The 13,037-nt window shown below is 59.5% G+C and overlaps 1 protein-coding gene across 2 annotated transcripts in view; it reads left to right on the plus strand.

Moving 5' to 3' along the window:
• Positions 1-206: 206 nt before the first annotated feature.
• The window catches only part of SEMA3F (semaphorin 3F), a 28,609-nt gene continuing 15,778 nt past the window's right edge, over positions 207-13,037 (plus strand). Inside the window, exons 1-2 of one of the 2 annotated variants that reach the window (XM_055413865.2) lie at positions 207-724; positions 4,688-4,845. In XM_055413865.2, coding sequence (XP_055269840.1) covers positions 4,734-4,845 — 112 coding nt within the window. In that variant the 5' untranslated portion in view covers positions 207-724; positions 4,688-4,733. The remainder of the gene's footprint in view (positions 725-4,687; positions 4,846-13,037) is intronic. The other variant, XM_055413866.2, reaches the window with a different exon arrangement.

Raw genomic sequence — 13,037 nt, forward strand, 5'->3', positions numbered from 1 at the left:
CGGGGCGCGGGGTGCAGGTTAGCCTTACCGGGCGCGGGCTGCCCCACCGCCTGGGAGCACCGAGCCCACCCCGCGGACAGGTGGAGCGGGGGCGGGACGGCGGCCGGGCGGGTCCCGCCCTGGGGGTGGGGCCGGGCGGGGCGGGCGGGGCGGGGCCGCGCTATGCAAATGTCGCCCACGGGCGGCCAATTGCCGGCGCTCCCCGCGCGGCTCCGAGCGCCCTGTCCCGCCGGCGGCCGCGAGACCAGAGCGAGCGAGCCAGCGAGCGAACGGCCGCGGCCCGGTGAGCCCCGAGCGCAGCCCAGCGCGGCCGCCCGGCCCCACTCCAGACACCAGGCGAGCACAGTGCCTGTGGGCCAAACCGAGCGCAGCGCCCCGAAGCCGAGCGCGCGCTGTCGCCCGCGCCCCGCGCCGGGGAATGCGCCCTCGGCGCGCCGGCCAGGGGGCGCCCGCAGCCCACCCGGGGGGTGGCGGCCCCGAGCGCCCCTGAGCCTTCCCATGGCCCGGGATGGGGTCCGGGGCCTCGACTGCTGACGCGCCCGAAGCCAGCAGACCCCGTTAAGCCGGGTCCGCGGCGCCGACCCCGGCTCAGGCACAGCGGCGAGAGGGCGCGGGCAGGGACATGGCCCCGGGGGGCCGCTAGCGCGGACCGGCCCAACCGGGAGCCGCTCTTCTGCCGCCGCCGCCGCCACTCGGGAGCCCAGGCCCCGCCGCCGTGGAAGAGGTGAGTGCGGCGGGAACCGGGAGGGAGCGGGCAGGCGGCCGGGCCACCCCGCGATCCCTCTGGGACCCGCGGCACTGCAACTCTGCGGAAGTGTCTGGGGCGCGGGGCGCGGAGAGGCAGGGGCTTCCCGCGGACGCGAGGACGACAAGACTAGAGTGGGCGCTGTACCTGTCCGGGCTGCCTGGACGCTCAAGATCGAAGCGACGTGGAGATGTGTGAAGGATGTGGCCTGCGGGGTCACCGGTGTGCAAAGCAACTTTTTCTCCGAGAGGTTCTGGGTGGGTGGGTGCTCCCATACGCCTCCTCGTTGCTGGAGCTGGAGCCCCGATGCCCCTGCCCCTGGCTGAGTTCTCCTGCCTCAGGCAGCTCTCTTCCCTAGGAGGTACCCATGCCCTGTCTCAGTGTCGGAATCTGGGGATCCTCCGCTGGACGGAAGCGCTGCCCTGACAGCCCCCTCGTGGAGGGTCTCCAAGATCAGTCGGGGCAGGACAGCCAGCCCCAAGGCTTTTCTCCCAGCCCTGTGCCAGCCCCCTGACCCCCAGCTGCTAGTCCGTGTCTGCCTTCCAGCAGGGCGTTTTGCTTGGATTAGGGGCCCTGCTATATGTGGGTAGTAAGTGAGCTGGGAGAGCCTGCAGTCAAGCTCCCCCCAGTCTGGTCAGGCTGGGGCCCAAGTGGTGGAGTGGGCAGGGGACAGTAGGAGCTTGGTGGACTTGCCTAGAGCAGGTGGGACCAGAGAGTGTCAAGGTGGCCCAGGAGGGCTCAGCTGGAGCTAGGACTGCAGGCCTGCCTGGATAAATAACTTCTGATTCTTGAGATAACTGTGTTACTAACACCAGCCCATGAACACCTGGGGGAGGTGGAGTGTGAACCTAAAGCGCTAATGTGTTGGCTCTGGAGATTGAGGGTTCTTGTCTCCTCAGTTCATCCAGATTGTCTCCCAGAAGCCCCTGTTCTAATTGCAGAGATAGAGAAACTGCACCCAGAGGTTGGTAGGCTCATGCCAGTCCCGGGGGTTGGATGGAGATGGAGCCTTTTCCCAGGCTGAACAGGGAGTGTGCACGGACCCTTGGGGTAAGGTGTCCTGGAAGGTGAGGACACTGGGCATGCTTCCCCCCCCACCGCTGCTGCCCCTCAGTTCTGAAGGAGCCAGGCCCGGAAGTGCGGGGGTTGGGGAGAGGAGGGAACCCAGCCTCAGCCCCCAGCTGCTCTAGGCACACCTTGAGGGGGAAGATGGAGCCAAGCCCAGGTGACCTTGACTGGGAAACTCTGACCACGAAAGAGGGGTTTGCAACGCTAGCTGTGCTGGGGTGTCTCTGCTTCCTGGTCCATAGGCTGTTGGGGGAGGGGGAAGCCAAGGAGTCAGGAAGGAGCTCTGGCCTGCTGGAGGGGGGTGTCGGAGGAGCTAGATGGGGGGTGGGGTGCTGTTAATAATTTTTCCATCACGTCCCCCCCGCAGCCTTTCCATCCAGTTCTCAGCTCGCAGGAGCCAACCTTCCTTCCCTGAGGCAGGCTGTCCACCCCCCTACCCGTGCCCCCCACCTCCAATCCCAAGAAGTCTGGATTAGGCTGGACAATTTGACCTCCTAGCCCCCTGCTCCGCCCCCAGGTGCCTCCGGACCTCTTCGTCTGGCCGCCCCTTCCCTGCACCCCTTGCCAGCCCCAGCTCCTCGGTTCTTTGTTCGAACGTCTCTCCTCCGTCCCTCCCTCTCTCCTCCCTCTCTCCTCCTCCCTCCCGCCTGCCTCCCTCCCTTGCTCCCTCCCGCCAGGCTTCTTTCCTTCCTTCTCTGCTCTCCTCCTGGTGGGCTCCCAGGTGGCGGTGGCTGCTCCTTCTCTGTCCACCCACCTGGGCTGGACCCGACTGCTCCAGGGGCTGCTCTGGGGCCGGGGCTGAGTGGAATGCATCCAGGGGCTGGCAGAGAAGAAGCAACTATGGAAATGCCTGCCCCATCCCTATCTCTGTCCTCTTCCTCCTCCTCCTCCTTCCTTCTCCTCCTCTCCTCCATCCCCCAAGCTGCCAAAGAGGGGGCCTAGACTTGGGTCTGATGCCCCAACAGATTTGAACATCCCCTGTTCACCCCTTTAAAAGGCCAAAGCATTGTGGGAGGTCCCTGTAGGGGCCCAGTGGAGCAGAGCCCTCCAGGTTCCTGGACTCCTTGGGGGGACTCCAACACTGTCCTTGGTGACCCTGACCTTGTCACCGTGAAAATGGATGTAGGAGAAATGAGGTCACAGGGAGGAGGGGAGGCGAGTCACCCCAGCCCCCTGATACCTAGGATCAAAGCTCTCCAAGGGACTCAGCGTGCATCTAGCCCTCCCCGAGAGAGCTAGAGAGCTAGAACAGCGTCTCCCCACTTCCTGGAGCCCCACCCCACTAGCAGGTCGAGTTCTTGAACAAACATACATATATATGCTTGTAAGGACTAGTGCAGGCATGTAAGTTTGGGTGCATGTATATCCACAACTGTTAGAGGGGCCTCCCAGGTGTACCTGAGGGTGCCAGGAGCTGCACAGCTCTTTCTCCCCCCTACCCCACCCCAGTCAGGGCCTGCCATTCGGTCAGCTCCAGCTTTGTGCCCCAGCAGACAGGGGGCACAGCTGGTTCTGATTCTCCCCTCCCTCAACCAGCCTCCCTAGCATCTGTGATGGGAGGTTTTGGTGGAACCTGAGAGGTACCACAGGCACACTGGAGAGGGTGTGCCCACAGAGAGCGCCACATGGGGAATGGGTCAGGCCACTTGAAGCTGTGCTTCCTGTCCGAGGGGTTTGCTTGGCAGGAGAGGCAAGGGCTCAGGGGAGGTGGGTCCTGGGAGGACATCGGGGTCTGTCAAGTGGGACTGGACAGTCCTGATGTGGAGCCTTGCCTCGGTGGATGCCAGCCAGGGCAGGGGATTAACAGATCACAATACCCCTCACCCTCCCCTCCCCACCCCAGAGTCCTAGAAATGGGCCTAGGGTCTCCCGTGGGAGAAGGAAGTAGACCTGGCAGTTCTGGGGGGTGGGGCTCACATTGTCGGTGTTGCCCCCACCCACAGTGCATCTGGGTGGGGGGGAGTGTTGGGAAGTTGGCGCTGATTTTCGCTGGGAGGGAGCAATATGTTCTGACAACTGGTGCTGGGCTGCGTTTACCCAACAGCCAGCCTGCCTGGGGAGACAATATTTGAAAAACATTGTGTGGAAACTTGGGCCTGCTGGGGGTATGTATCAGAGCTCTGCCAGGGACACTGAGGCTGGCTCAGACCCTGCCCCTGGCCTGCTGGCCACCCTAGCTCCCCTTCTTTGGTCTCTGTAGGCAGAGCTGGAAATTTCGCTGGCAGGAAGTCCTTCTGTATGTCTGACCCGGATCCCTCCTGCTGTGCTTTCAGTAGAAGTAGACCCTGCTGTTCTTTGTCTTTCCTGTTCTGGCTGCTGTCTCTCTCTCTAGGCCATCTATGTGTTTCTCACTCATCCTCTGCTCTCTCCTGCTCCCAACTCTAATCATCAGGTTCAGGTTTCCCTTTACTGAGAGGAGAGATTTGGCTGGAGCCTGCAGGACTGGACCCATCTCTTCCCCCATTCCCTGAAGTGGGAGAGGAAGGAACAGCCCATTTGGTCGGGGGGTGGATGCATGGAAACTGGAGAAGGATGTAAGATCAACTCCTTGAGCTGAGCCCGGTGAACGGAAGTCTGGAAGCTGTGGTTGGGGAAGGGTTTGAGTGTCCACTGGCTCCTGTTAGCCCTGTTGACCCTAGGCTGCACCCAGTTTCTTGGTCTTCAGACCCATTGTTAGTGACAGGAAAGTATATGAAATTTTCACGTTATGGTATTCATGGCCCCAGGCTGAGGGTGTGAGCACAGAGGTACCTATCACCCTAGTTGTTCAGATAGGGAAACTGAGGTACCTTCGTCAGAATTACCCAAGAAAATGTTGGTCGGACAGGATACCTTGCTCTGCCTCACATATTTCAATCTTGTTCCTCCTCCCAGGTGTATAGACGGCTGCCTGACTCCTGGGCCCTAGGCCCCTTCCACAATGCCTGTCGCTGGTCTCCTCCTCTGGGCTTCCCTGCTCACTGGGGCCTGGCCAGCCGCCCCCACCCAGGACTACCTCCCAGCCACACCCCGGATCCGGCTCTCATATAAAGGTAAGAGGCTCCCTTGCAGTTCACCGGCATCCCCCTCTGTCCAGAGCATTCTCTCCTGTTGCACAGGAGAGAGAGGAGAGGTCAGAGCAAGGAAGAACAAATTGTACAGCCACATGGGTCACACTGGGTGGTTTGTAGGGGTTGGGGGAGGTGGTGACTTGCTGGGAAAAGCTAGAGACTGTACTACTTAGACATTTAGAGAAGGGTCCTGAGTCTGGGCTGCTTCTACAGAATGTATGATCTCTGGGCTCAAATCTACAGGGTGTCTGTACATGTGATAACTGGGGGAGACAGAGGTGTCACATCTTTCAGACTTGTGCTTGCAGAAGCCTTTCCTTTCCTCTGGTCCTGCCCTGCCTGATTGATCAGACAGTCAGACAGACATTGAGGCCTCCAAAAGCTAGAGCTCCTCTGGGGTGTGGGTGCTTGAGGAACCATCCTGGGGGTCTCCAGGTGGGAGGGGCTTCTAAGAATTGGGGAGGGGGCTCTTGTGCTGTGACTTGAGGAGTCTAGGGCCCCTGGTGAGTTCAGGGAGAACACGTGCTGATGTGACAGGCCCGCGATCCCCAGTGAGCACTTTGCCTGAAATCACCGGAAGGTTTTTGGGCTTCCCTGGTGGCTCAGCCATAAAGAATCTGCTTGCAATGCAGGAACCGCAGGAGATGCGAGTTTGATCCCTGGGTTGGGAAGATCCCCTGGAGGAGGGCATGGCAACCCACTCCAGTATTCTTGCCTGGAGAATCCCGTGGACCAAGGAGCATGGTGGGCTACAGTCCATAGGGTCTCAAAGAATCGGACACGACTGAAGCAACTTAGCACGCACATACCCAGTGGAAGGTTTTAATGATGAGTTGGGGTGTGCAGAGTGAGACGCTGGTTCAGCTCCATCACTTTTGCAGCTAACCAGCTAGGCCGATGAATACATATGGCCACATCCTCAGACATACCAGTGGCTCACTCACTATCCACTAACTCAAAGATGTGATCTAAAGAGTCTACCCTTGGCCTGAGGAAAGAGACAGCGACTATGCCTGGGGGACCTGGCATAGTTTTCAGCCTTGGCCCTCCTCTGACCCAGAGTGACTTTATTCAGCTGCCTGTCCTGGGTGGGGCCACATCAGCCCTGGCTGACCAGATTTCCAGGTATACTTAATAGGGTGAGAGGCTGAGCCAGCGTTTCCTTCCTCAGGCTTGATGAGGCCCAGCCCCTCCTCACCACGTTCCCATGTCCCCTAGAAGAACCCCTCTCCTGGCCCCCATATAACTCCTGCAACTTGAGGGGGGAAGTGGGGTGTGAATTTCTGAGAGTGCTCCTGGGAGGAGTCCTGCGCAGGGCCTGAGAAATGGGCAAAAGAGTCGATCACTTTGGGTTGTAAAAACAACCCCTCTCCTAGGCCTGGGAAAGTGAGATATTTATTCCGCTGATACTGCTACCATTCCCTGGTGGAAGTTCTCAGAGCATATTAATAAATAGTGAAGGGGTCCCATCCCCCTCTTATTCCCTTCCCAACCCAGGGTGCTGGCAGGGAGACTAGCGCACCCCCCTCCAACAGGGGCTGAAGGATGACTTGGTTTCCAGACCCTTGGAATCCTGGAGCCCAGACATCCACTCTGGGTATTTGTCATCATCTTGGAGACCCATGAGAGGAAGTGGGAGGAAGGAGACAGAGGGAGGGTCTCTGGACGCTCCTTTTAAACCTTCTCGGACCTGCAGGGGCAAAGGGACAAAAGATTCTGTTCTTGTTTTCCAGAGAGAGAAACTGAGGCACAGATGAGGGCAGGGCCAAGGTCAGGCAGGAGGCAGAGGCGAGGCCAGAAATAGAGCCCTGGTGTCCTGGTATCCTGGTCTTGCCGACGCCTGACGCTCACATCGGTCAGGTCGATTCCCTCTCAATTAGCTCTGAAGCCGACACCCGCACTGACTAAAAGCCCAGCTCGCTGGCAGCCGGCCTGTGGCGCTGACTGTTGTGGCAGCCTGGGGCGGGGCTGGAGGCTGCCAGGGGCCACCCCATCCCTGGGCCTCCGTGCCTTCGCACACGCAGGTTTCTCTGTCCTGAATGACCTTTCCGTCTCCCACTTGATCTCCTGTCCTACTTTTATGCGTGGGTGTCACTTAGTTTAGTAGGTACTTGAGTCCCTGCCATGTGCCAGGCCCTGTGCTGAGTACTTGGGACTGTGCAGTGAACAAGGTGGGGCGCTCCCAAACAAAGCGGCTGAAAAGACAGTGGACACCCAGTTGGCCCATGCCTCCTGGGAGCCCAGAACTTACTGTGCACCAGGCCCCAGGCAACCTTCTCCCCCGTCATGTTGGAGGGTCTCAGCCACAACATACCTATGGCGCGGCCCTCGGTGGCGGGTAGGCCCTCACTGAGCATTTGTGGAGTGAGAATGGAGACCGACCTCTACGGAACCTGGGGGTCCTGGCCTGGCTGTGTCTAAGTCTGGGGGGACAGCCTCCTGCTGCATATACCCAAGGGGCACCGAGGAGGCTGCTGCTAGGAGCCCTGATGGTCACGGCGGCTCCATGCCTCAGCTTCCCGATCTGTGGATGGATGAAAGCAGCTGGCCTACCAGGCCTTGGGAATTTGGCCTCGGCACATCCCCTCCCCTCCTTGGGCAGTTGGGAGGTGCTAGTTCCAGCCCAGTCAGCCCAGACCCTCTATTAAGCCAGAGGTGCTGGTGTGAAGGGGGGCATGCTGCCCAGGGCAGATAAAGGAACAAAGGCAGGAACTGGGCCAGGCTGGGGCTTGCTGCCTGCCCATCAGCCTGGGCGCCCCAGCCAGGCCAAAAGCCTGGAGAGGGTGTAAGGAGAAGGGGCCCAGTCGGAGCAGGAGGACTCCTATGGCCCATCTCCTGTCCTGTCCCACCAGCAGTACAGCCAAGGTCATGCAGAAATGAGGGTCAAGTGGGGAAGGTTTTCAAGAGCAGGAGAGGCATTCTTTGAGTGCTCATAGATGCTTAGAACCAGTGACCTGGCCAGCAGGACCTTCTTTCTTCCATCCATCCTTGCCTGGGCCTGGAGTCCTCTTAACCCCAGAGTCACTGGCCAAGTCTGGGAGGAAAGAATACCCTCCTTCCTCCACCCTGAGACTGTTCAAGCCCTGGGGTACCACCTCCCACTGCAGAGGGAGGTGTGAAGGCCCTGCTAGCTCCTTTGTTCAGCCTAGGGAATGTTTACTTTTTCCCAGGAAGCCACCCCCACAAGACACAGCTCCTGCCTGGGCTGGCTTTAGCCAGGACTTGAGGTCAAGAGGTGTTTGGAGAGGAAAAGGGGTCTTGTGATGACCTGTGGTGGCTGGGCTACTGAGAAACTGAGGCAGGAGTCGGGAGATGGATTGGAAGGTCACCTTGCCAGGAAAGATGAAAAGAATAGAAATAACAGTAGGTACCTGTGATGATAAGCAAGTGGTAGTCCCACCATGGCCTGGGGAGGAGGGCTGCCTGGGTTTCCTGGGTCACTCAGGAGCCAGATTCAGATGGAACGTGGCTCCGCCTGATGTCCGAGCCTGTCCCAAGACTGAGGCTGGAGGGGGGGTTAGGGAGGCAGGCCCTGCCCTCTCCCATGAGCTCAGGCTAAGCCTCGAGGACCCTGCAGTGCCACCCGTAGCCTGTCCAGCTGGGTTCACAGTGGGCAGGCTTCTTGTGCACTCTCCCACTGGAGAAACAGCATCTGGGTTTGCTCCTTTCCTATGAATCCAGTTGTCCGTCACCCCAGCCCCTCCACTGATCAGAGTCCCCTGGGAAGCTGTCCCCCTTTAGAGAAGGAAAAACAGAGTCCAGGAGAGGAAAGAACTCCGATGTCCAGAGCAGCGCTGGGGTTCAGCCTTCTCAGACTGGGCGTATCCGGCTTGCCCGGTGGGAAGGACATTCTGTAGGTGGTGGGTGAACAGGTGGATGCTGGTCACCGCCCCCCAGCCCACGTCGGCCCAGCCTCTGAGTCTTTGGGGTAAATGGCCCAGAACGGGGCCACCACTTACATCATTTGTGTGTGGCCGAATGAGAGTCGCCAGGCCTCCTTATTAGGAAATGAGGAGATTGGAGGTTAGGAAGGGTCACAGTCCGTTTACTTCACCCAAGGGAGAGTGAGTATGGGGTGAATACGGACTGAAGTGGCAGTGCCTCTAGCAAGCCTCATCTTAGCTGTCCTGACTGTGCAGGGGTGGGAGCAGGCCTGGGGAGCTTAAGGACCCTCCCTTGCCCCCTCGGGGCTCCCTGGCCAGCCAAGCGGGCTTAGAGCTTGAGATTGAAAGAGAAGGGTGAGAAGAAGCTTGGAGGCCAGGGGTGGCACCAGAAAGCTGGGTAGGTGGCTTTGACAATTACAGTGAAATTTGGCAGTCACAAACTGGGGAGGGCTAAGTGTTCCAGGATGAGCCAGACAAGGGAGGAAGGAAGACCCAAAGCACGAACTTGAGCCCAGATCCCTGCATCTGGTGCCTCAGTTTTCCCGGAAACGGGAGCTACCCCCTCTCCTGAGATGGACCTTCAAAGTGGCCGCCTGGGGAGTTGGGAGGTCCTGGGGGGCCGGTTGGCTGCCGCTCAGCTGGCCGCGGATTGCCGTCAGAGAGAGCAGGGCAGGTCCTTGTGCTTGCCGAGAACCTGCCCGAGGCCCCGCTGGGGTCAGCCAGGCCAGGGCCGAGGGCCTCAGCTGTGGTCCTTCCAGGTCCCGCCAAGCTTCAGATGGGACCGCCGCTGGCTGGGCCTCCGCAACACAGGCCTTGTCTCTGGGTGCCTGGCACTATGCCTGCCCCTCCCTCCCTGGCTCCAGCTTCTCTTGGCACGGAGTGAGGAGCTGGTGCATGCTCAAGGAGTAAATCATGTTCCTTGGCAGCCCCTGCTGCTTCGTAATCGTAAAGAATTTAAAGAGAAACCACCAAGATAAAAATCTCATCCTGGCCCATGAAGGCATCTTTCAGCCTGTGGCTTGGGAGGTAGCAGCCTCAAAGTGGGCTCCTGGCTGTCTGCACCTGTGTATGCGCACCTCCAACCCCGTGACCCCTCCAGAGGTGGTGGGAGGTCCAGAGGGGTGTCTCCACAGCTGTGGGTGCTTGACTCCTGACAACTGGGAGACCTCCAGCTCCTCCCCCAGGTCAGGCAGAGCGGGGCACTTACATTTGGTAGAATGCAGAGGTGATGCTGTGCTGGTTGAGAGGGCTGGCCTGGAAGGCAGACAGACCCCATCCTACCTTCTCAGCTGTGTGATCTCAGACAGGTAGCCTAAGCTTTCCCACCCCTGGTTTCTCCATGTAAGGTGAGGATGGCACTGGTCCCATGGAAGCAGCATCCGGAAGTCTCAAACTGCCCAACTTGCATCCTGGCCATGGGTAGACCTTACGTAGTAAAGTCCCTCCGTGTCCTGCTGCCTCATCTGTAAAATGGGGATAAAAAATGATGCTAACCTCATTGTGTTTTGAATATTAACTTTGTGTACACCGTTGTGACTCTGGTGAAAGGAAGTCTCAGAAACTAGGAGCTACTCTGAGGTTGGCAGACAGGTGAGGGCTAGTCCTGGGGATGCCCACGGAGTGTGTACCGCCTCACCTCTCCCTGTAGATTTCTACCCTGTGGTGAAACAGATGGTGTCTGGAAAAGGCTGCAAAAGATGCCCTGAGCCCTGTGGGTGGAGTGGGGTCAGGAGGAGGAGGACTTCTGCCGTGAGCATCTGGACAGGCATTTTGGAGGAAGCTGTATCTCCAACAGGGGCCGGGAGATTTCTGGAAGAACAGAAGCAGAGGCGGTGTGTGTGGTTCAGCACTTGGGGAAAGGGCAAGATGCTGGATGGGGCTCGTTCTCAGTGGTAGGATATAGAGTTTGCATTTTCTCCCTTTTGGGTTTGGTTTTTAAGCTCTTTCTTTCACGGCAGAGGTACCACATACATACTGGGAAAAAGTGCATTTGGGGAGGGGATGCCCTGGGGGGGATCTCTCCAGAGATGGGCACCACAGTCTGATTGATGCCCATGATCAGCTGCAGTGACACCCCCATCCCCACCCCCACCCCAAGCTCCGTTCTGGCTCCTACAGCTTGTGCTTGGGGTTACCAGACCTGGACTGCTCACTTGGTTATCTTCACAACTGGGCCGAGAGCATGTTTGCTTGGCCTGACCTGGCGCTGTCCTGGGAATCTGAGCCCCGCCTCAAGAGAGCCCTTGGAGAAGCAGAGAAGATTCCTGCTGCATTTTTCTTAGAAATAGCAAGAGGGCCTTTGCCAGAGGCCTGGATGCCAGAAGGCTCCGATCTGAATCCAAAGCCCAGCTCACGTGGGTGCCTGAGCTTGGCAGGCCTGCAGGCCCCCGCCCCCCCAGCTTGCCGAGCAGCCCCAGGGAGAGGGTGGAGGCCTCCTGGGCTCCAGACCCTGATCACTGATCCTGACCCGGCAAAGAATGGGGTCTGGGCAGTGGCTGCTGGCCTAGGTTCCAGGAGGCCGGCCCGTGGCTGGGAGGAGGCCCAGCTAGACTGACTTGTGGTGTTCCCAATGGGGCTGCTGGCAAGTATTGCCTGTCTGCCGCATCTTTGCAGGGCAGGGACAGTCCCAAAGTAACAGCCCCCTCCAGGGACCAGGAGGCCTTTGGGGCAAAAGGCCTTGGCTCCACCCCCCTCCCCCCAGTCTTCTTCCTTCCTTCCTGCCCCCAGGTCCCCTCTTGCCTCCATCTCGTCCGTCACCACCGTGACCCCTGCTTGGCTTCCTACCCGGACATGCTCTTTCCTCTTAGGTCTAAGCACCCGGCCAAGAACCTTGTTTCTTCCCATTTAGGGCTCCGTGCTGATGCCCTCATTTCCTTCCAGGAGCAGAGTCCACTGTGCGGACCTGCTGGTCAGCCCGCGTGGGTGGCTCCTGTCGGTCTTACACTATAACTGCAGAGCAGCTGCTAGAGTGTGGGGGCCTCGTGGGCTCCTGTGCCATCCAGGATGGAATGGGTGGCACTCCGGGCTCCTCTACCCAAGGCTGCCCATGCTGTCATTTTGCTCAGCACTCTCCAAGTCCCAGCACCAGGCCTGTGTAGAGTACTCGCTGCCTTTCTGTACTGGTGACCAGCTGAGTCCTTCTGGACTCCTGACACAGCCTCACCATATGCCCCAGGGCTGACCCTGAGCACACAGCTGCCTGTGTGATGATGCCTCAGTTTCCCCACCTGAATACTGGGGAGGGAGCTAAAACAGTCTGGGACACCCTGGGAATCTCTGGGCGGGTGATGTGAATGGGGCTGCAGGGACGGACTCCAGGAGTCTGAGGAGGGCAGAGATGGGGGCAGGGCCCAGGGCAGGGGGAGGGTCATCACACCCACCGGCCTGTTGGTCCCATCCTGGCCTGTCCGGCTGGTTGATTTATCAGAGTAAATGAGCCATGGAGAGTTTGTTGTCTTTTGCAGTCACAGAGGGGAGGAGGAGTGGAGTAAGGAGTGAGGGGCTTCCAGGCCAGGTCTGGAATGTGGGAGGAGGGGTGGGCCCCCAGGCTTGCGGAACTGGAGGCTCTGATCCTCTCTCCCCACCTGAGAAAGGGATGGGTGCCACCCTCCCCTCAGGACCTGCCCTGTCTTCCCACCCCCTTCCCACTTCTTGGGGCACACTCCAGTGTGAGCTGCTTGCCTGGCTCAGGCCCTCTCCTCCCACTGCAGGCTTGGGGGCTACCCTGCTCCTTCAAGCCTGCCTCCTTGACCACACTGTGTCTTTTCCAGGCTGGGCTAAGAGCTCTGAACTTTGCCTGGCCCACAGATGCCAAAGGTGTCCTCCTAGGCATACCGTTCCAGTCCAGGCAGGATGTCCTGGCCACTGGAGCCACCAGCCCAGACCTAGAACAATCAGGCACCATGTGGCCCTGGGGCTGGGCAGGGTTCAATGGAGGCACCTAGATGGAGGGCCCCCTACCAGCTAGGACACAATGGTTAAAAGTCATTGGACATCCTTCGTGGGGAGAGATGTAGGACCAACCTCTGTTCTCCTCCTGTGTGTGCTGGAGAGTGACCTTGCTGCCGCTTCCCACCTGGTTTTTTCTGGGTTGGGATGAGCTGTGCCCCTAGCCTGTCTTCTCCTGGGCGGGGCAGGTGGCCGCTGGGGCGGAACGGGCGTGGGAACAGCATGCCTGGGCCTGCCGGGCCCCAGCCTCCAACCCTTTGCCCCCAAAATGGGAGGGGAGCCCGCAGCAGAGTTTAGCCCAGCTGGGCTGCTCCGGCTTGGTGTTTACTGAACAGCTGCAAT

This window comes from Moschus berezovskii, chromosome 24 (assembly GCF_049115385.1).
Source record: "Moschus berezovskii isolate FMDL1 chromosome 24, NW_MosBer_1.0, whole genome shotgun sequence".
NCBI classification, from domain to species: Eukaryota; Metazoa; Chordata; class Mammalia; order Artiodactyla; family Moschidae; genus Moschus; species Moschus berezovskii.